This window comes from Platalea leucorodia (genome assembly GCF_965183815.1).
Source record: "Platalea leucorodia genome assembly, chromosome: 3".
Classification (NCBI taxonomy): domain Eukaryota; kingdom Metazoa; phylum Chordata; class Aves; order Pelecaniformes; family Threskiornithidae; genus Platalea; species Platalea leucorodia.
In genome coordinates this window covers 100,294,456-100,315,960 of record NC_138825.1, presented here as the reverse complement: position 1 = coordinate 100,315,960, position 21,505 = coordinate 100,294,456, and the positions used below count along the sequence as shown (strand labels likewise).

Below are 21,505 nucleotides of genomic sequence, written 5' to 3'. Positions count from 1 at the left end.
TTACAGGAAAAACACGTTTATTCTGATACCTTCTTAGGTCCTCATGTAGTCACACATCTACATTACCTCGGGGCAATGGCTTTCCAAAGTATATGAAAGACTGTTGTAGGACGAAATATTTTGGTAATGTTTGTGACTGAATGTTGGGGGTTGCTTACCGTCTGGAGTCCACATATTGGGACAAATACTACTCCCACTGGCCCCAGGGCAGGAAGATCAAGCCAGAGTATTTCTGAACTGATATAGAAATGATTATTAAATGTGGATACATCAAAAGTATATAGATAAAAATATAACTCCATGCATAATTTAACAGTTAATTAAAAAGCCGACATTTAATTGCAAATGGTAGAATTTTAATTCTTGTGATCTCTAAGGAATAAATACTACTAAATAAAATCTATGCTGAGAGCTAATTGCAAACAATGAACCCACCAAAAGAGAATGAATTAATGTATTAATATATTAGACTATCATAGGAAACACTGAGTCTAGTGGTTCTATTTCATCATACAGTAATCTCATGGTAGACTTAATTCTCTTTATACTCATTCTTTCATATATGAGCACCTATATAAAACAATTTAAAAAAACCTCAAACACCACGATAAAAAGAAGCATAAAAACATACACTCAACTGGTTCAATAGTGCTGCATGCCATAAAATATCGATGCACTCAAGCTGTCATATATTTCATGAATATTTAATTTGCTGTTTTCAATTATTCTCCTTCCTGCTCCCAATTAGTCATGAAGTCTGCATGCATTAAGAGAATCAAATAAACTTGAAATCTGTGGCACAGTTTTTATTGACTTGGATTTATTTATTTATTTGCTTGCAGAGAGATTTTGTGATGCGGTTTAGCATTAGCCTCTAAAACTTTGTACGAATTTCCTCCTCTTTTTCAGCTTTAGTTTCTGGTATTCTGTCACTACTCTTCCTCACCATCTCCTGCTTACCTTCCTCCCTCACCTAAACTTTGATTAAGCACCAGAAAGTCCTGAGTTTGCTTGCTGATCTGCTTTGCAAACAGCTATAGGTTATACTAAGCAGATGAAAGATGCTGTGTGGTTTACCTCCAAGTGAAAGATTTTTGAAAAATTTGTATGCAATGCAGCGTGAATAAACTATAATTGTGTATATTTCCAGGGATAATAACAAAAATCAAATACTTCTTTACACCATTAACTGACAATCTTCTTCAAGAATTATTTTTCTGTATTTTTTGGAAGGCAAGTGTCTCAAAGAAAAAAGACTTCAAGACCTTTTAGAATAGTCCTAAACACATAACAGCAAAAATTTTTAGGAGAAAACCTGAAATATTCTTTTGTCTACCAAGCAGACAATAGGCCTTGTTGAATAACTGAAAAACAAAATAGAGGAGCAAATACTGGTAGTTCGGCTGCATCCAATGCCTAAAGCAAGCTGAGCGCCGTGTTGGAAGTGGGATTTTGCTCCCAGCGCAGTCTGCAGCAGCTGTCAGAATTAACTAGGAGGAATACATAGCAGACTCATTCAGATGCACTAGCACAGCAAGCAGTCTTCATCTTATTTTCCTTAACACATAGAAAAAACTAAACAAACCAAAACATGCTTTTTGCAAGTATGTTTCAAAAAGGAAAGGTGTCAAATTGAGACTTTTTTTAAAAACAGTCAGTACCATTAGACTAACACCGGGTGCCTCATCCCTTAAAATAAATATAAATGTAGGGCTAAAAAGTGTGCATTTCTAAAAGAAGAGGAGGTGGGGAATTTTAAATAACAGATTAACTGCATGGCTAAAAAGAAGATACTGCAGAGTAGCACTATCTAAAATGATAGCCACGAGTGTCAGTGAAGTGCCAGCTTTCAGCAAGGGAACGACTGCGTGTCCCTCTGCCATTAAGTGCATACCTGAACACTTCAAGAAGCGATTGACCTAAGTGGCCATTTGCAAACTGTGTCCTGCCTAAAGGATGCACAGGAATCAATAACTTCAGGTTTCTATTCTGAATTATTGATTCAGTCTTTGCACAACAAAAAGCTGCTCGCTCTCTCTCTAATGCACTATCACTGTGACACAGTACATGATTTTGAACACGGAGCTTTAAAACAGTAGTTTTAAAAACATTTTGTCCTGCTACTTATAATAGCCTTCTTGCTCATAAGACCTTTAAAAGTGACTTTTGGAGCAACTAATGACTGTGCAGGGATGCTGCCCATTGCTCCCATCACCAGCGTGTTTCTCCCAAAGTCTGGCCAGCCCCAAGCCGACCCATGGGGAGGGGGCACAGGGTGGCGGGGCTCCCCAGTGGGGCCTGGCCAGGACAGACCTCTCCCTCCAGGGAGCTGCTCAGGCACCCCAGGGTCCCATGTCGCTGCTAGAAGGTCAGTTAAGAGGCTTTCTACAACCTTTTCTTCCATAAAAAAAGAGAAACATTTTTCCTTGGAGGGAAGATACCTGGGTGTTCACCATATTTTCCCGTCAGAGCACTGATCTAGCCAGTGTCTGGTTTGGTTGCCTTGCCTTTAGTCCTATTTTCTGTGCATGATAATTTCTGATAAAGAAAATTTAAGTATTTCAAAATATCCCATTTAATCTGTCAAGACTCAGATCTGGCACTACAAAAATATTTTTAAATTGGTTTGAGAAAGGAACTGAACAACAAAGAAGAATTTGTCTGCTTTTACTCCTTTTTCATTATCAACTTCCTTATTTTCCAACTTTTATCTCATTCTCCCCCTGTATTTCACAATTCTCTCATTCTTTCCTTAGGTTTTGGGGTTTGGGATTCAAAGGAGTGTCAGGAAGAATTTCTGGGCTTTCGTGGAAGTTGGATTTCTTTTTGGGTGATTTAGGACCACGTGAACGCTACACTAGAATGCAACCTCTTTCTTCCACAAATTTACCTGTTCTTGTTATGTCAAGGGTTACTTACTGCTGTAGCAAGTACTGGAAATTAACATCCTATTTTTGACAGCAGCAAAGTGAAACACTTGCTGGAAGCAGAAGCAGGTTTAGAGAAGTTGAGAGAAGATAAGATCTCTACCCCACTGCCACACTACGCTGGCATGCGAGTTTCTCCCTGGAAGCTCATTCCACAGCAGCAGGGGAGCCTGAAGTCCAATATCTCACCTCTCCAGCCCGTATGTCAACAAGAAGTAAGAGATAACGTTTAAACCAGAGCCCCACCATCAGACATTAAACAGTAGCCTTAGCAAGTGCAATGCTCTCATCAGCCCTTGGAAAATCTATTATCAATTCGTAAGAAAAACATCAGCATTTAAAAAATGTAGTGACAGTCCACTTGATCTTAAACTGTGGAATTCAAAGATAACTTGAACAGTTGAATTTTGCAAGTAACACATGATGTATCTGTCTCTAAAACTACATATCTCAAGATCATTTGCAGGAAATATTTCTGCAATGACTATGTTTCTAGTTCAGCAAAGTACACGAGTACAGACTTAACTAGTCAGATGAACTGACAAGGAACTAATCTTAAACACTGAATCTTATATACTACGTACTTATATGCTTTGAATCTAATGGAATTAAAGATGGGCAACGGAGGGCAGAAAAGTAAGTATTTCTCAGCCATCTTGTTGTTTGGGGTTACTCAGTGAATCCCATAAATACAGAATTTAATTACAAGAATGACAGCAAGCTTCCATGCCATCTCCTAACAAATGATGGTATCCCATAAAAGCATCATGCTGCTGACCTAGAAAAAACTCTTTTGAATATACTGCTATAAAGGAATAGGAGTCCAGTACTTTCCCAAGGACTGCAGGAAAATCAGAGATTAATTCAAATGAGCAAGGGAAGAACTAAACAAGCAAGGGAAAAATAAAAAGAGTCAACAGGAAAAAAGAAAAACAGAGAAAAGAAAGCCAAAAAAGAAACAGGGGACAGAAAACAAACGGGAAAGATAAGTAGGATGGAAAAAAGACGAAAGAAAAATGCAATCCATCACCATGCCCATAGTGGGGTCCTGTCCACATCCATGGTCTGGTGCTTTCCACGATCTCTCATAGTTTCCAGGATCATCTTCATCCTTTCCGCTTCTTGTTGAACCCCACACAGTGACAGATAAAGCACACTGACCTGCTTTTTCAGTCAGCGGAGCGAAAACACTTCTAGGACACAATTCATCTCCCTCTAAGGTAGCAGATATCCAAGACATCTAGAAAGGCCTGTTCACTCTGCTACCTACAGAAGTAGTCTGGATAATTAGCTCAAATAAAGCTATCGAGATGCCTGAAAGAAGCTGACTCCCACCTTTTTTTTTTTTTTTTTTGTCTGCAATAAGCTATTGCCAGTGAGTGGGCAAATATGAGTTGCATATATTTTGTATTAAATCCAAGGTAATAAAGCTGAAAACTAGCACTCAAATTCAACTTAATGCATAGATCAGGATAGGTCTAGAGACTCTGCTAGAAATGCACTCATGTATGGCGATACTTTTCCTGCGTTCCCTCCATTATATAGTATTTTCTAAATATGCCTTTGAACCTTAAGAGAAAGGATTTGAAGGATTGATTTTAATTTCCATGCAAATCACTGTCCTAGAAACAATGCTGTAAGAACAAAAATTTGACAACTGTATCACCAACTGCTTTCCAGTATTTCCAAAAGATAAAGTTGAGTTGCTACATAAATTCAGAGTTAACAGAAAAGCCATAGTCAAACTATATTTGTCTAAGTTAACAATCCTTTACTTGAAATCTGAAGCAAGCAACCTGAGATGAAAATCAAGGCCAGCAGTACAGACACACACACATCTATATCTATATCTCTACAATCAATCACACTGGGAACTATCTGAAGATGAAGGCCTAAGGCCACTGACCTTGGCAAGCAAGTCAAAAGGATTTAATGTGAACTCTTTACCCTGATTTCCTTACAGGTTTAGAGTCTAAATCTTTTTTAAGCTGCTCCCAAGAGGCTGACAGTATGGCAACGATGACTGTGCATGTTTTAACATTGTGTAAAATAATGGTGTATAGAAATATAATTTTCAGTACACTGCTCTTCTGTAAAAACAGGCATCACTTTAAACTTATGTTAAAGGATTGCTCTCCAAAAACTTCAGGTAGGCTTTTCCACTTCCCACAGAAAATTAAAACTACATCTTTAAAATGCATCTTTAATACACAAAACGATTAGTAACTTCTACAAACATAGTAACAATTACCTTCAATTAGAAGGAGATGGTTAATTTGGAGATTGCATTTTGCTGCCAGAGTACTGGCAATCTTCCTGTATTTTTTTTTTTTCTTTAAATCTAATTTGTCTGAAGTACTGGACAATGGATAAATTTCTTAGAAATAAGATGTAAAATCCACAAAGGGAAGGCTGCAGGTCTGCAGCCTCTTCTCTTTCCTCATTAGCAAGTAGAAGACTGCTGCAAAGACACAGGGCCATTTGGGTATTTCAGGATTACGGTGAGGAGGCATCTACATAGAGGGGGTCCTTGGAGCAGCTGTTTCTACACAGAATGATTCCTTTGGGTCTAGCAAATCCACAAAGGAAAACCTACTGGTATGAGCAGTATTAAAAGCCATTCTGCAACTCCAGGCTCACCCTGTGGACAGAAAGGTTGTGTGTAGCTGCTGTTGCACAGAGGCTGATGTCAGGACCACTCCTGATGGCTCAATCATGGTGGGAAGGACTAAAAGACCACTCAGGAGGAGAGGTCTTCTGCTAAAGATAAAATTGGGACCAACTTCACGTACAGGCCTTGCTAGCTCCCTAAGTCACACCATTTCCAAGAGCTAACCTTGTTTCAAATTTTTAAAAGATGCGAAACCAGAATTCTGCATCTTCTCAAGATTCAAGGAGCACCCCCAAGCTGATTTTAAACATCCCTGAAGAAATTCTCTTCTGTTTCAGTGTCAATATTTCTCAAATACCCACAAAGTACAGCCACAAGAAGCAGACAGATAATTAAGTTGGCCCCTAAAAAAAAAAAGTATTTTTCTCTAAATATGAACATGAGCAAATCTTTGTAGCAGTTTCTGAACATTATACACTATGCTCATTAATTAAATCTCAACTCTGACAGTTTGCAGATACGTTTTTATTTAATGTGACTTCTACATGAATTCAACCTCGGGGGGGGTGAGGCAGAGGAGGGGAAATCAAAGCAAGTTATGTTAAGTAATTATACAATCTGTTTCTCCAGAGAAATGTCTGGGCTAGACAGTTGGCGCTGAAACAGCAGATTAAATTTAGAACTGAAGGGCCATGCAGTGAAGGTGAACTTGTGGCTTTTAGTTCTCTGTTGACTAAAAGCTGTACATGTTGTTAAAATGATGTGCTTTGTCCCTGAGGCAAAGTTCACTGCTATTCAAAAGAAAGATGTTGAAAAGTGACTTTCGTCCCTAGAAAGCCTCTATTTCTAATCCATGAGCAGCATACTGATGCCACAGGAGGATTTAGAGCTATCCTTCTCAAGGTCATTTCCCTGTCCTCAGCACAGTACTTAAAAAAAAAATTAATTTATTTTCATTTGCCTTAACTGTGGTGCTACAGCCATGACAGTCTAATGCCAGAAAAGAGTCAAGCTTTGTAGAAAGAAATCACGTCCCTTAAACTTTGACTCATTTGAATTTCAAATGCAAGTATTCAAATAGATCACCTTGGGATATCAGACAGCAGCAATTCAACTCCCCCATGACTCCTCAAAGACAAAGTACATGCATAAATCTCACAATTTAAGATCTTCCTTATTATATGTAACACAGCTGCATCCTGAAATCAAATATTTAGTAAAAGACACGATCGCTACTGTAGTAATGAGTCATCCAGATATCACAGAAATCTCAAACTGACCTTCATGAGATGCTGATTTATCCATTTTGTGAAGGTCTTCTTTTGTACTTTGTCTCGCTCATCTGGAAGTAAAAAGGAAAAAGAAAAGGGTTTAACAGCTCTGCAAATGATGCAGAAGATTTTTTTTTTATTTTATGGACAGCGTTATAATATTAGCATTCTACTAAAGTTTAAAAACAGAATAGCCTGTAAAAGCTCTGAAATGTCTAATCAAAATAATAGCATGGAAATGTTTTTGCAGTACACCACAGCATGTCATGTAAAAGTTCCTTCAGGGCGACAGCCCCACTGGGACGATAGCAGTGCTACTGACAAAAATATAACTTCCTAGGAGAAGTCAACTGTTCCCTAAAATGTACTAAAAAGACCAAGGCAAACTTTTAAGAGCTATAAAAACTACTTATAGCCCCTAAAGTCCAATTAATTCTTAAAGTATTTACCAATAGAAAATCTCTTACTATATGAAAGCCAGCTTTTTTAACCACTAAGCTTTTCGACTGGAATATCACCCTTGTTTCAACACGCAAGGACGAGCTACAGCTTCAGTCAGAGAAAGCAATCTCTTTCTTTTAATCCTCTATAATATAAACAGGAATATCCACTAACCCAGATACAGGACCCAGCCACTGCCAGCAGTTTGCTCCCTGGAGTGCCAGTTAGCACCAACAACCGCCCACAAAATATTGAGAAGAAACAATAGAAGAAATAGACTCGGGATAAGAAAGCATCCCACTTACGGATGGGAAGTATATACATGTATTCTGCAAAGCCATGTTACAGAAACACTAACCACCACTCCAGCGCCAGAGTTAAGTTATCTCCACAAACCTATGTATGGTCACCAGCCAGTACAACTGCTACAGAGCCCATTCGCAGTCCCAGAGCTCTGCGGAGCAGGAGCTGCTGTGCATTAGGACCACAACCATCTGTGCAAGCCTAAAATAGCAAGATCCCTTAAGACCCTGTACAACAAAACTGCAGCTGTTTCATTGACTGAGGCTATTTGTAGTGTGGCTGAGAATGACCAACGAGCTCAGGTAGCAAAACAAGACCCCTTCTGCAGCTACTGCCATCACTAGAAGACTGAATCGGATCTGGTATTTTACATAAAAAATACCGTTTTCAGATTGGTCAAAGTTAACAGAATTACTAGGGGAAAAAAAATAATCATAGAAGGTCCATATTCATGGACTTTCAAGTCTCTGATGTGACACTCAGGTCTTTCAAAACAGCATGAGATCACACAAGAATCCATCCTGGGTACCTATGCTGGTCCTAATAGTACTGAGAAGTTAATATTTGGGAACAAATGCAAAAACAAGACAAGCAAAAGCCTGTAAAGCCTTTGTATAATCCTCCCTTATGTGACTCACAGACTTCCTACATGCTTATACATATCTTTGCATTTAAGAGTCATAGATGCATTCCCCCCCCCTCCTCTTTTAACACACCTGTAACTTTTGCAGCCACAGTTCTCTGTGGCAATGAGTTCTTCATGTAGTACATGTAGTGTACGGGTACATTCGGCTCCGTACAGAACAGTGGCTGTTCCCTAAACGCCTTTTTCATGCTACTCAAGATCTTCCAAGCTTCTGGCATATGCTTTTCTCCCCCCTTTGCAGCTCCATAGTCTCTTATTCTAGTTGAGGACCCAAAAAAGGGGATTAAGAGACAGACTTAAGAGCAAAGCAGCAATACTGGAGAGAAAAATCTGGCAGATTAAGAAAACCTTTTGCTATATATACATTTTCCTACAGCCTTCTAGCAAGGCAGCATTTCCAACATGAGTAATTTATCCTAACAAGGTGGAAGCTCTGGTTTGGTAGACGCAGAGAACAGAAAATCTCAGAAATGAAAGAAATCCAGAAATACTTTCACTTCTAACTGTTCCATTATGGGTAGCTGTTTTAAAAGTAACACAGGTTTTCAGAACTGGGAACTTAATATTCAGCCCACAAGTGTACAATGTGTCTTTTTTCCTAAGGTAACCTCAGCTAATTTTTACTAACTACCACAAAAGTTTACATGTTAGGAAACATTACTGCAGCGACAGCAAAAACAAAAAAAAAAGTTAAAAAATCCACTTCCTTGTCTCTTGTTAGAACATGCAGTGACTATTAATTTCAAGTCTATTTTCAATTAAAATGCCAAGATACATAAAAAGTGATGCTTAGTACCCATATTCCTTTTATATATACATATATTACACATACACTCATAGAAAAACTCTATACCTGACATACACAAATGTGTAACACAGATGAAAACTGTCACCTGTCATGTTGTGAAAAGACACCGAGGTTAAAGAAAAAAAAAAGGGGGGGGGGGGGGACGACCCACAAACACCACACTTAATTTTTAATCAAAAAAAAAATCAAAACAAAAATACAAAGGCTTCCAGAGAAGCAAATGGAGGAAAACACAGTGCGACAGTATTCAACATGCTAGAGCTCAGAGCCCAACATACCAAATCAAAGCCCCCAAATGAAGTAGAAACCAGGCAGCTTACTACAACAGAAACACCAAACTAAGGAAGGAAAGCCACTGAAAGTCTGCCGAGAGCGCTTCCCCCAGGGAGAGCTCTGCTCTCTCCCGAAGGCAGCCCTGCCACCCTGCCAGCCCAGCAGCACGCGTTACTGACCCATGCAGCACATTACTTCCACCAGCTTGGAGCTCCAGTCCTTTTCATCTTCAGTGAACTGTCTCATACTTCCCTTCGAAACTTCAGAGTTTCTTTTCTTTTCAGGGAAAGGAGAGCCAAGGAGTAACCAGGGCTTCTCCCAGCTGACACAAACTAGCAACTCCCCTTTTAAAAAAAACCAGGAGCATACAGCCCATGTGCTGTCACAGCAAGCAAAACTGCGAGCCCTCTGGATTTAACTCCCAATAAGTAAATTAAGCATCTATGTTATTGTTTTGAACTTTTATGTGCATTAATACACATTTGAGTACAAATACTGAGCTTTTCAAACCAGGACATCTATTTTTTTTTCCCTCTACCAACAGTGAGTAGCAAGGAAAGAGCATCACCTCGAAACAAGCAGCAGCAGTGCTGTTTAAACCGAGGTAAATTAAGGATACAGGTGAGACAGGAGCTGCAGAAAGAAAACCCATCTTCCTAGATCATCTGATCTGTAGATCATCACAACAAACGCTCAATGCTTAATTAATCTACATGAGCTTCTCTGCTTCTACCTGTTATTGCAGACACATATCGCAGACATTATTCTGATACATCAGACATAGAAAGTCTCTTATGCTTTATACACCTGGGAAGTACCTCAACAGAATGTCTCCGATCTTAATAAACTGACATCTCCTTTACAAACCCACACTACAACACAGCAGCACCTAAAGAGGCTCCAGATTAGAAAATCTGGATTTAAAAGGCAGTTGCCGCAACTCAGGTACCTCATTACACACCCTTATAATTCCTCAATCCCAAGGACAAATTGAGGGGCCAGATCCTTCTAGCACTGATGCGCCCTGCCACAAACCTCTATTGCTTGCACGGACTGCGGTGTCTGCAAACTACACCAGTTTCTCAAGAGGACGGGTTTCCTACCAGAATTACACCAAAGGCAACAGGTGGCCTTGACGCCCCTTGAACGCTCTCCTGGGGAGAGGCTGCTGCGTGGTCCTCTCTGCCTGAAGGCGACCTGAAACCATCGCTGAGCAACCGCACCAGATGCCACCAGCTTGAAGGAGCAGAACAGCGTGCTTGTCTCCACGCTGATGTGAGCAAAGGCAAGAGTACAACACCGTCATTTTCTAGCTGAGCTGCAGATTTCCGCGCTTCTTTCTTTATTCTAATGGTGAAAATATCAAAGTTTGGAGTTCCTCCACCTAATGACAGACTTGCAAAAAAAAGAAATAATCTCCTTTTCCTAGGCAGCTTTTTGCACTACTAAGTTACGTTTGCTTCTCTGCCGATATTTGTTTGCCAACATCAATGGCCAGATAGGCAACAGGTTTTTCTACATTCGTCCAGGTGTTTACAAAAGCCCTGACAGCTGTTATTCCTTTCTCATTTAGAACCGCACTAGTTTTTCTGCACATATCACTGCTATTCACAATACCTATTCACATATAAAGTCAAAAAGCTGTGTTAAAAGAACATTATTGCAACATGGTTGCAAAGTGAAGCACTCAAAAGTGGAGTTAAAACAGGAATTAAAAGTGGAGTTAAAACAGGAATTAAAAGTGGCTGTGAAACCTTAATACAATCCTCTTGGGAATATGCCCTATGATATTTAATTAAATGATCATTTATTATTTTTCATGACACTATTGTCTACTTCACTGAAGAGATGCTACTCATTTAAGGAATAGTTATTCAATAATGTATTTCATGTTGTCGTTGAATATGGAGCACCAAACCTACTCATTGTTCATTTTCCAAACTCTGAAGACAAAATTCATTTCATGACAGGTTTTCCTCTAGTATTCCTAACTATAGTGATTGAGCGCATAGTACAGAATAATGTCTTATTCAAAACTCCTAGGAAAGGAAGGAGGTATTATTCCCATTTTGCAGAGAAAGGAAGAACAGAAAAAAGAAAGCTACTAATGACTAGGTACTAAGACACTGAAAATCCAGTTTTTCAGAGAAGTCTTATGTTCAAGCGTTAGTTTTCACAAAGTTCTATTGCTCAGCACTTCTGCAAACTAGACCCTGGTATCTCAAACGTCTCACTCAGAGAACAGAGCATAATTCATGTATGATCTCTTGGGAAAACATCTGTTTTATGACACTCATCCAGAATCATAAAGCTATATAAGAAATAGGGGACAAACCCAATTCTCCAGTTAGTGCTGAGATGTCTTACCTAGGCGGCCTTCCTCTCTGCTCCTGCAAACCCCACCTGAACTTCTCACATGCCTTCCATGTCTATACTTCCATGTCTATATATTCATTCTCACTGATTAATTAAGAATCAGGAGACATCCAACAAAACTATCAGCATTTGAAACAGTCTCTAGGAAGGTAAAATCTCTGTTCAAACAAGTCCAGTTTGGAAAGTTAAAACTACAGGATTTTCCATAGGGAAGGGCTGAATAACCTTACTAACAGGTAATCTACCAGCTTTCCTATCATTAGCGGGTATTCTTAATTACGGCTGGTTTTAAAACACCCTTACCTGTAGGCCTTGTGTATCAATTTGCACTATCTGAAACAATGATTCTGTGAAAGCTATCCCTGTTATGAAGAACTGGGATTATCCTTGATCCTGTATAGTATCCGAAACTAGATAAACTTAAAATTGAGTAAACTAAAACTCTAACACATAATACAGTAAAGTGTATGAGTACAGACCTATGCTATGAATAGCACAGAACAATAACGTCAAATTTTCATTAAGACACACAGCATATAAAATCCTACATACTTTGGCAATGACTTCCGATAATAAAAAAGATATATATGTATCCTTCCTGCTATAGAAATGTCAAGGCTGAATTAGCATGCATGTTTCTAACAAGATGACAGCTATGGTTAGGTCTTGTAGAAATGCTAAATAAATTGTGAAGAAATAAACTTAGAGGCCTCGTATATGGATTTCTGCATCTCCAACGCCAAGACCTTAGTCGAGAGAAACATTGAGTCTGCAAGCGTTACAGTTCCAGGACCTGCTTTTGTGGGGTCAGCATCTACTGTATGAGAAGAACTACAGGAAAACAGGGAACTCCCCAGTTATTTTCAGAAGTTTCAAACTTTAAAAACAAACAAATAATAAAAAAAAACACCAACAAAAAAAGACCTCTATGAAACACTTAATTTAGTCCCCCAGAACTAGAATGGTAATATACATTTAGTGATTGCCATGAAAGATTAGCTTGTCAGCTAAAGGATCTCTATGAAGTTCTTGTTACCTTCACCCCAAAAAGTCCTGGGTAAATGTGACAGTTTTCTCAGAGTAAGCTCACCTGACAACCCAGCTTTTTCTTAGGTATTTGCTTCCTCTAACAGAGCATATTTTGCTACAGAAAGTGCTTTGTGTTTTATATTTCAAAAGAGTACTTAATGGATTTTAATATATAATGGTGCTATTCGTGCATCAGCTGTTCTTGAAGAGCAGGAGACATCTGTCCAGCTTAAAGCAACATTTTATATTTTACAACCTTTGTCGTTTTTTTAATTTGATCAGCTTCCCCTTGGATTTATGAAATCAGAACTCTAACATTTCTTGCTTATGTCGCTGTTGGTGTTCACGTATCAGGACACCTTGGGGAATAGCGCCAGCAGTTTGCAGGCGCTTGCCTCGGAGACACATCACATTACTTCTTTTTTCAGAAGGACTGAATGGAGGCCTTGTCAGCCAAATACAAAACAAGAGGATAACTGGAGACAGACTGATAAGGTACAGAGTTCAGACAATACAGAGGAAGAAAGACAGCAAGGGCATGGAGCAAGGGAGACACATGGTCCACCCGTGAGAAGGAAGAATTAAAATATATATATTTTTTTAATATAAATAATAAATAAATAAAGAGATAAATAAAATATATATATTCACTATCGGAACTCAAACTATATATATATTCGCTATCGGAACTCTCTCTCGCTCTCGCTCTCTCTCTCTCTCTCGCTCTCTCTCTTTGGATAAGAGAATTCAGGACAGACATAATGATGAGGTTTCACCCTGTTGGAAAAACTGTCAAAAAAAAAAATCAAGAGACAGCAGGACAGACAAGGATTTTCTTACACAGAGGACATATCCTACTATTTAAGAAATGCAAGCAAAAATGAATGCTGTTAGGCATTCGTTAAGGCACAAACTCTTGAAATGCACTGCCTAATTGAGGCTCACTTCTTAAAAACGATGAAAACCTAAAACCCTCTTTTAAAGTCTTATTTCATTCAGGTAAAATTCCTTCATTTGTCTTTCCCACTTACTGCTCATTGCCATCATTCCCTCCTTCGTGACAGGCTTCAATTCCGACTCACAGATGTGAAGTTTCAACTACCACTGACATGTTTCATGCATCCACAAAGGGGCATGGATGATGCTACCATTGCATGTATGCAAATGCAGCTTTTCAGAGAGAAAGATAAAGCACAAAGTGCTTCTTTCTCACCACGTTACTCCCAAATGCCTGAAATCTGGAACTGAGGCAGTGCCACAGAGGAACTTAGGTTATGCATCAGCAACCAGAAAAGTCTAAGGGAAAGTGCTGGCACCCAAAATATTTATTATTTATGTTTAAACCCTATAAGAAAAGCTTGTATTATGTGCTGGTGTTCCCATCACTGTTCGCATTATTTTTAGCCACAAACCACCCAAGGATGGTAAAAGTACCACTAGATCCTTCTCCTACTTCTACCACGGCATCCACTAGTGGCTGCTGTCAGCGGAGGACACCGGTGAGGCAAAACCCTGGGCTTCCCCAATGTGTCTCACAATCAACTGCTACCCACACAAATAGAAGTATTTGGCATCATCTGACCTGTATTCTTCCAGAAAATGTTTCCCACTTACTGACTCCTCTGACAAAGTCTGCATTGATACAGCAAGGTTCTTTCAAAAGCATGGCTCCTCTTCTGCGTGCTCCTATCAGGCAAGCCATCAACTCTTACAAAGCTTCATTTTATATGTCACGTCAGATCATATATGCACATAGCTATGGAAGCAATTCAAATTTAATCCTATCCTGAGCTTTGCATTGTTAATTTAAATAGCAATGAAATATGAACCTCAGTTCAGGCTTTCTCTTAATTTTTCTGGTTGCGCCAATTATTCTGTGAAGAATTTTAAGTCTCTCTCTCCAGTTTCCTCTCCTCTGAAAAACAATCAAATTTCTTACACACTGGAGTGAAAAGTCACATATACAGTTGGTCTGATTACAAGGATTAATCAGGATAGAAGTTTTGCCCATTTATTCTAAAATCTGATGCCCCTTTATGCTCTATTAAACTGTGGACCACATGCACCAAGAGCTGAGGATCAACTAGCAATTACGTGTTGCTCCTGGAGCTACAGTCAAATAAGACCAAACTCAGACCTCACTGAAGTCAATAGCTAACCTTTAAGTAAAGCCCCCATTGGCTTTTATGTCATTAGGGTTCAGCCTTCATGACATAAAACCAATCAATGTTTAGGATCTCTGATACATTTTTCAAACAGAGTATTTTTATTTCTCTATCTTTCACAAAATAGTGTTGCAAATTTTACTTGCCAAATCATTTCTATGGGTATGCATTCAGCTCTAAAAACGTAAATGTTTTCTGAAAAAATGTTCTTTAAAGAAATGAGCAATGTAATTCACAGGCAGAATGTGAACTAAATTTGACGACAGACTGGGAAGCGCTCAATTTTATAAAAGCTGCAAGAAAAAACATACTAAAAATTACAAAGACTGAAAATAAACCGGGTAACTTCAGCATTTTATTTTGCATTACATTCAGTCATCCCTCAAGTGGTCTTCCCAATGAAGTTGTCTCGGCTGCAACAGCTGCAAACAGAATCCAAAGATAGCACCCTTTCATCTGCCTTTTACTTAATGCATGTTTGTTCACCCAGCTCCAGTGACCCACCTCGACATTGTCCCAGACTTGCAAATGAAGCAATGAAACAATACTGCAGATTAATTTGTGGAGAAAAGACTTAAAATACTACAGAAGTTTAAATGTTGTGATCTGGAACGATACTTATCTTTGAAATTCTACAATTCTTAGTAACTAAATACCAGGATAATCCGTTTAATATGTCTGTTTATTAAAATGGATAGAACAGACCACAAAAATCTGAAATTAATTACTTTGATATGTTAGCAGTATACTTCCAATGAAATTAAAAGGCTTGCAAAATAAAAAAAAAGGCTTTAGTCGCATGTAAACTGTTGTATTTGCTCATCAGCTCTTGTAAGAGGCTTCGCAAAATACAGCGCTCTGTCTGGAAGGTATGTTGCTACCCTGCTGTAAAATGAAATGCAACATTGAGACTCATATCCCCAAAACAATCTGTTAATTGATTAGATGGGCTTATCAGGGCCCAAATATAGAGTCAACAATAAAATCATAACATTAGCTGCACCATCCCCTCCAGCTGTACACACACCGGTTGTTCATGTATTGTTTCTTAAACAAAGGACCCAATTCTATAGGCAAACAAATACGCATAGTTTCCCTGAGTCTATGCAAGATAAAGATCTAGCAGAACTCCATGAATCAACCCGGAGGAGAAGACTTCTCTGGAGTCCGGGGAGCTCAAGCTGCCGCATGGCTTGGGTGCGCTTGCCTCCTGGGCCCAAGGAAGACCTCAGGCTCCTGCTGACGAACTCTGGATGCTCTTTAACAAGCTACTTTGGGTAACGGTAGTACAACAGCTGTACCTGGGAGCACAAATTCGCACTCTGATCTTATGAAGACCTAGGCTGCTGTGGCTAAACTCTTCCCAGTTTCCCAAATAGCTGCTTCCCAGGTATATCAGATGATGCACGACAGCATGAATGTCAGACGTGTTTGACTGTAACATCAACATTCATAACCCAGACTGATATAGACTGATCTCAAGAGATAGTTGCTGAAACAAAGACAGAAGGCCTAACACAGAAGCGTGTTCTCTGTCACCACCATAGTTTGCTAGAAACAAAATAAGACTTCTTCATATTTTTGGAGGTCAAAGTTTAATCCTAATAGCAGATGAAGGAGCAATCCTAAAACTCACATTGACTTTGACAGAGCTATGACCACCTCAAAAATCAAAATAAAGACCACATGCAGACAAAACCACACAAAAAATCTAAACTGTAAGAGTGACTGGCTCACCATTTAGGCTTGTGATATTCTGTAATGCACTGCACCTCAGCCCTACAAATGCAGGCAAACATGAAACCACAATAGGCAGTAAATAAAGGCTTTGTGCCCTGAAAATATTAAAAAATTTGCTAACTGCACACCCATCTGGCTCAAAAAGAAACTGCACTCATCAAATTCTCACTTGGACCTTTTTTCTGCCACTACTTGCCACCTATGCTTGAAGCAGGATGAGGAATTCAGCTGGCCTAAGCCTGAAACACGTGGGGATAACTCAGCTGCATGAAATCTCTGCAGGTTTGCCCGGATTTATCATGCTACACAGAAGATGCTATGTGTATCTTCACTACCAGAACAAGAACTATACTGCTGATACGATTTGCAGGTATGTAAATTAACGATACCCACACCTGTACGGAAGAAATATTGCTATTTGTGTGTGCACATACATCAAAATCAAGAGGAACCCGAAGGAATCACTTTGTATTCATAGGATCTCTGTCAGCCAGCACTTTCTAATGTTACCGTAGTAAGTAGCTGACTCACACCTAATCAGAAACATCACATGAAATAAGCTCAAAAAGCATTTTTCTAGTGTCTTCCAGTCCCAGCAATGAGTGCTCCAAAAGGTTTAGAAACACAAATCAAAAAAGGGCACCAGCCCCTGAAAGTTTACAGCTGAAGTATAAAACAAGGAATCAACCACTGACACAAACGGAGGAGAATAAACTGAAATAATAGCATTTACCTATAGGCCTGTTCCAGTTAAGGAAAAAAAAAAAAGGTGATATAGCATTTAACTTTCTTATTTAGGCTTTTTTAAAAAAAAGTAATTAACCAATTCAGATTAACTAAAGTCATGTAAAGAAAATATGTCTGACACAATGCTATAGATCTCCACGTCTGGTTCTTTTCTGACCAGAAAATCACTCCTGCGTAAGTACTGCACTGGCATGATACCGTGTCAACACAATCCCTACAGCTCAGTGACCTTCTCCTGCGTTTCCGTTTGTGCAGCCCTCTCCCTCAAGCCCTATAGCAGGACAGATGCTTCACGCTATTACAAAGAGCCCAACAAAGCAGAACTCCACAGACGGCAGTGAGCAGCACTGAAAAACACTTGTCTTCCAATTTGATTCAGTCTTCAGTATTATTTGATTTCCGCCTTTTATATGAGAGAGAAGACCCACGTGAAAACGTCACATCCAGCTATCAAGACACGTAAAACCTGCATGTAGTCAAAAAAACCTGTCTCAGTAGACATCACGCTGCTGCAAGGTGTATCATAGCACCTCTTGACTTGTGGTTGTATCACCTTTTTACATCACCACATCAACCAGAATTTAAACTTTTTTTTTTTTTTTAAGTGAGATATCAGCAAGTATTGATATAAAATTAATGACAAATTAATGACAAATGATGACAAATTAAAAATTGGTTTCTACAATGTCAGGTGACAGCTTAAACATTTTAAAATGTTGAAGCAAATTTTAACAGAAATCACATACTGAAAAGATGTGTCTAATCAAACAGCAACCTTCGGCTGGGGCTGCACGGCTAGAAGGCGCGTCCCCTGGGTGGTGGATAGGGGATCCCTCTCTGGAGGATGCACCGGATAAAATTGAAGAAGGTGCCGCGAACCAACGCAGCCTAAGGGAAGGCCACCCTGACAGAAAAACCACTGGCCCTCCAAGTCATGGGGATTGGGCAGGAGGCCAACTACCTCCTCCCGGAAAAAAAATAAAAAGTTGCAGAAACGATGAGCATCAACTCGGAGATGCAGAAAATCAGTAATGAAGTGAGGAGGAGGAGATGGGGATGCATCGGTCATGTCTTGAGGAAAAAACCAACAGAAGACTGCGCTGTGGCCCTTGGACTCCAGAGCACGCAGCCGCAGACCGATCGAAGTGGAAGAACGATGTTCCCGCCTTGCGTGCCTCCTGGCACTGAGAGAATTCAGATTCAGATTCAGAATCAAACAGCAAAAGGCTTATGAGACTAAAGCCTACTTCATCAATCCAGTGCAAACTTGGGTCACAGCAATAAGCAGCACTGCACTAAGAAAACTGCAGTTATTTTCCCCAAGCCCCCAGAAGTCAGTGGAGATTCACACTGACTCTGTGCATTTGACCTGTCCTTTGATCAAGTCCTGCTTTGCTTTTTACATTCTCCCTTGGAGAAAAAGCAGAGGGATACATTCCAAGAAACGCATGAAAAGGTCTTGAGAGAAGAAAAGACGACCCAGAACAACGTTCCCTTTGCAAACTGTTCAGCCAGCCTTTGAAGTCCTATGCTTGCAGTGACTGTACTAAATCCAGACTGCTGCAGAGCGTGAAGAACTGGAGGGAGAGCAGCAATGTTTCCCTGTGACGCAGCCTCTAAACAGCACGGTTTACATCGCCATTTCCTCAATACAAGCTAAGACTATGAAACTTTAATGCAGTGTACAAAGTACATGAATACACTCACAAGCAGTGTCAAGACAGCTTGAAAACAGGGGATAGGGGCAGAGATCTGTGATGCTGAGTTTGGCTAAATCAGTAGGTCTTGCTGTCCCTCTATCTTCACACACTCTAATACACTTACATTAAAGATTAATTCAGTTTATGTGTGGTGTCAAGATAACCAGCAAGAATTGGAATCATTGGGCATAAAAAAAAAAAAAAAAAATCTCACCAGCTGATGTTTACACCAGACATATATGATATTGCTCCTCATTCATCTCCATCAGCACACTCACCCGTTGTTCTCCCTTCAGTTTCACAAACAATAAAAGATTCTCCTCCACAACAAAGAAACACAAAAATAACTACCAAGATGTTTTCTGTGTCACGGGAAGACAAAGAACACACACACTCTGAATCCACTATCAGACTTTCAGAGATTTAATGCCAGCTCACATAAAAAAATAGTTATTAAAGTATTAAAATAAAACATATTCTAGCCAATTTAATAGTACAGTATTTAAAGTATTCCAGCCAATTTAATTTGAAGACTTAGCCTAAAGAACACACTTTATTTTTAAAACAAGCCTACAATAATTTGGAAATTTCACTGACCACTTCCCTTGATTACCACACAAACCCAGAGTCAGAGTTGAAGTGTTTCAAATACATTTTGTGTTTCACCAGGAATATCTACAGTCTTAATCCACTTCACAAAGACTTATTAACAAAGCAATTTTTTCATTCATGTAAAGAGAAACCAGTTGATTGAACTGTCATACTGAGATGTGCAAAGTGATGTTGAAAATAGGAAAATTATTTACTTAAAGAATGAGATGTGATGCTTTTCAAATATAGTATCGTTATATGGAATATACAGCTGTATAAACATCTGGAAAAGCAGTAGAAAGCAACTGGCAACTGCATGGGTGTTTAACAGCATGCTGGGGGGGTGGGATCCGCCTGGGCAGGTGGCCCTGATCATCAAATTATCTTTCCCATCTTAAATTCTTATTCTAGCTTTCAGAGAGTCTAAAGCATGCAAACTTGCCAAGCATTTATCCAGCTTCTGCACCTCCCCATTTAACACAGACTTACCATACATATTCACAGTCTATATCAAAATATACCTCCACCTTTAACTTTCACAGAGAGCTGCGAAAGCTTTGTATGAGCTTTGGTATGATCACAAAATTCCTGCTCTTCATGAAATGAACACTCTACCTATACTAATAGAGGAGGTAAACCACGTAATTTCTCTATGCGGCTACACTGGTGCTATTAAGTTAAATGTAAAAACTGTGAACTCAGGATACAGAGAGAGGAATAATAGTGCTAATTTAGTCACAAAAATTATCCTGAAATAATTATCACTCTCTCTTAAAGTGAATTTCCACGTGCAAACAATCAATTAAAATGACACATTTTATTCAGTGATCTGTTTCCTTCCCATATTCATGGCAGCAATACAGTATCATTTGAGTCCACCATGATAATGATGCAAAAATGATTTGTCAAGTCCTGCGATAATACTAAAGCTTATTCAATAAAGGGTCAGTGGGGCTCGGGGATGATGTGAGTAAGGGCAGGTACCCGTTTCTTCATTAAACTTACTAACCACATAAATGCTCCTTCCCATCTGATCTAACTGCACCGCCAGAGCCAGCCGGTTTGGGATTTCGCTCTGTGGAGCAGGCACCAAGGCAGTGCTGGAGGAGCTGGGGTGCCTTTGCCCTCCTGATCACCCAGAGTCTGGGACATCTAAACTCACCCCAACACATATTTTAGCCATACTCAAAGGTCCATGGACCTCCAATGACTTCATGTTCATAGCAGCTCCATGCTGCACCATAGATAAGAGAAGTGCCACCATGGATGGAGATCTGAAGGTTTCAAGGAGAAGAAAAGGTCACTTCTGAGAAGTCATTGCCATGCATAAAGAGCAGCTGATAAAGAGCAATACAAGAACAACAGGCAAAGGGAGTTTTGAATATGGCACTGTCAGAAGAACAGGAAAATTTAAGGAATAAGAAACAACAGTGCAGAGAGGGCTCTGAGTGGTACTGAAGATAAAGACAAGCAGCTTGTACATTTTATAGTGGAAGAAGAGGATTCCAGCACAGCAATAGAGGAAGATGATTATTTTAGTGAAAACTTATGTTGAAATGACTGGTTAAGCTTGGCATCTGGAGTAGCATAAAGATGGATCCCATGGCAGTCACTACAAGACTCAGACCTCTCTGGAGGACAGCTTACGCTGCATGCACAGAAAGAAAGGCAAGGTTTCAGAAGCACTCTGCTGTCTGAAACTACAGAGTAAGAGCCTGAGAGAGGAGTCGCGTGTTTCAGCCTTAGAGACCGGTAAGTGCTCTCAACAGTGACAACAAAACAGGACAAATGGTGATTCAACTTGAGGAATTTTGTGTATCAATAGGAGAGGGAATTTAATTTTGGCCATATTTCACCCAAGGGGTGGGAAGGCAAAC

The 21,505-nt window shown here is 39.5% G+C and overlaps 1 protein-coding gene across 7 annotated transcripts in view; it reads right to left on the bottom strand.

Moving 5' to 3' along the window:
* DST (dystonin) overlaps positions 1 to 21,505 on the bottom strand; it is a 302,794-nt gene that overhangs the window by 211,617 nt on the left and 69,672 nt on the right. For all 7 annotated transcript variants that reach the window (XM_082306929.1, XM_082306927.1, XM_082306930.1 and 4 more), the window contains one exon: positions 6,819 to 6,880. In XM_082306929.1, the coding sequence (XP_082163055.1) occupies positions 6,819 to 6,880 (62 nt within the window). The remainder of the gene's footprint in view (positions 1 to 6,818; positions 6,881 to 21,505) is intronic.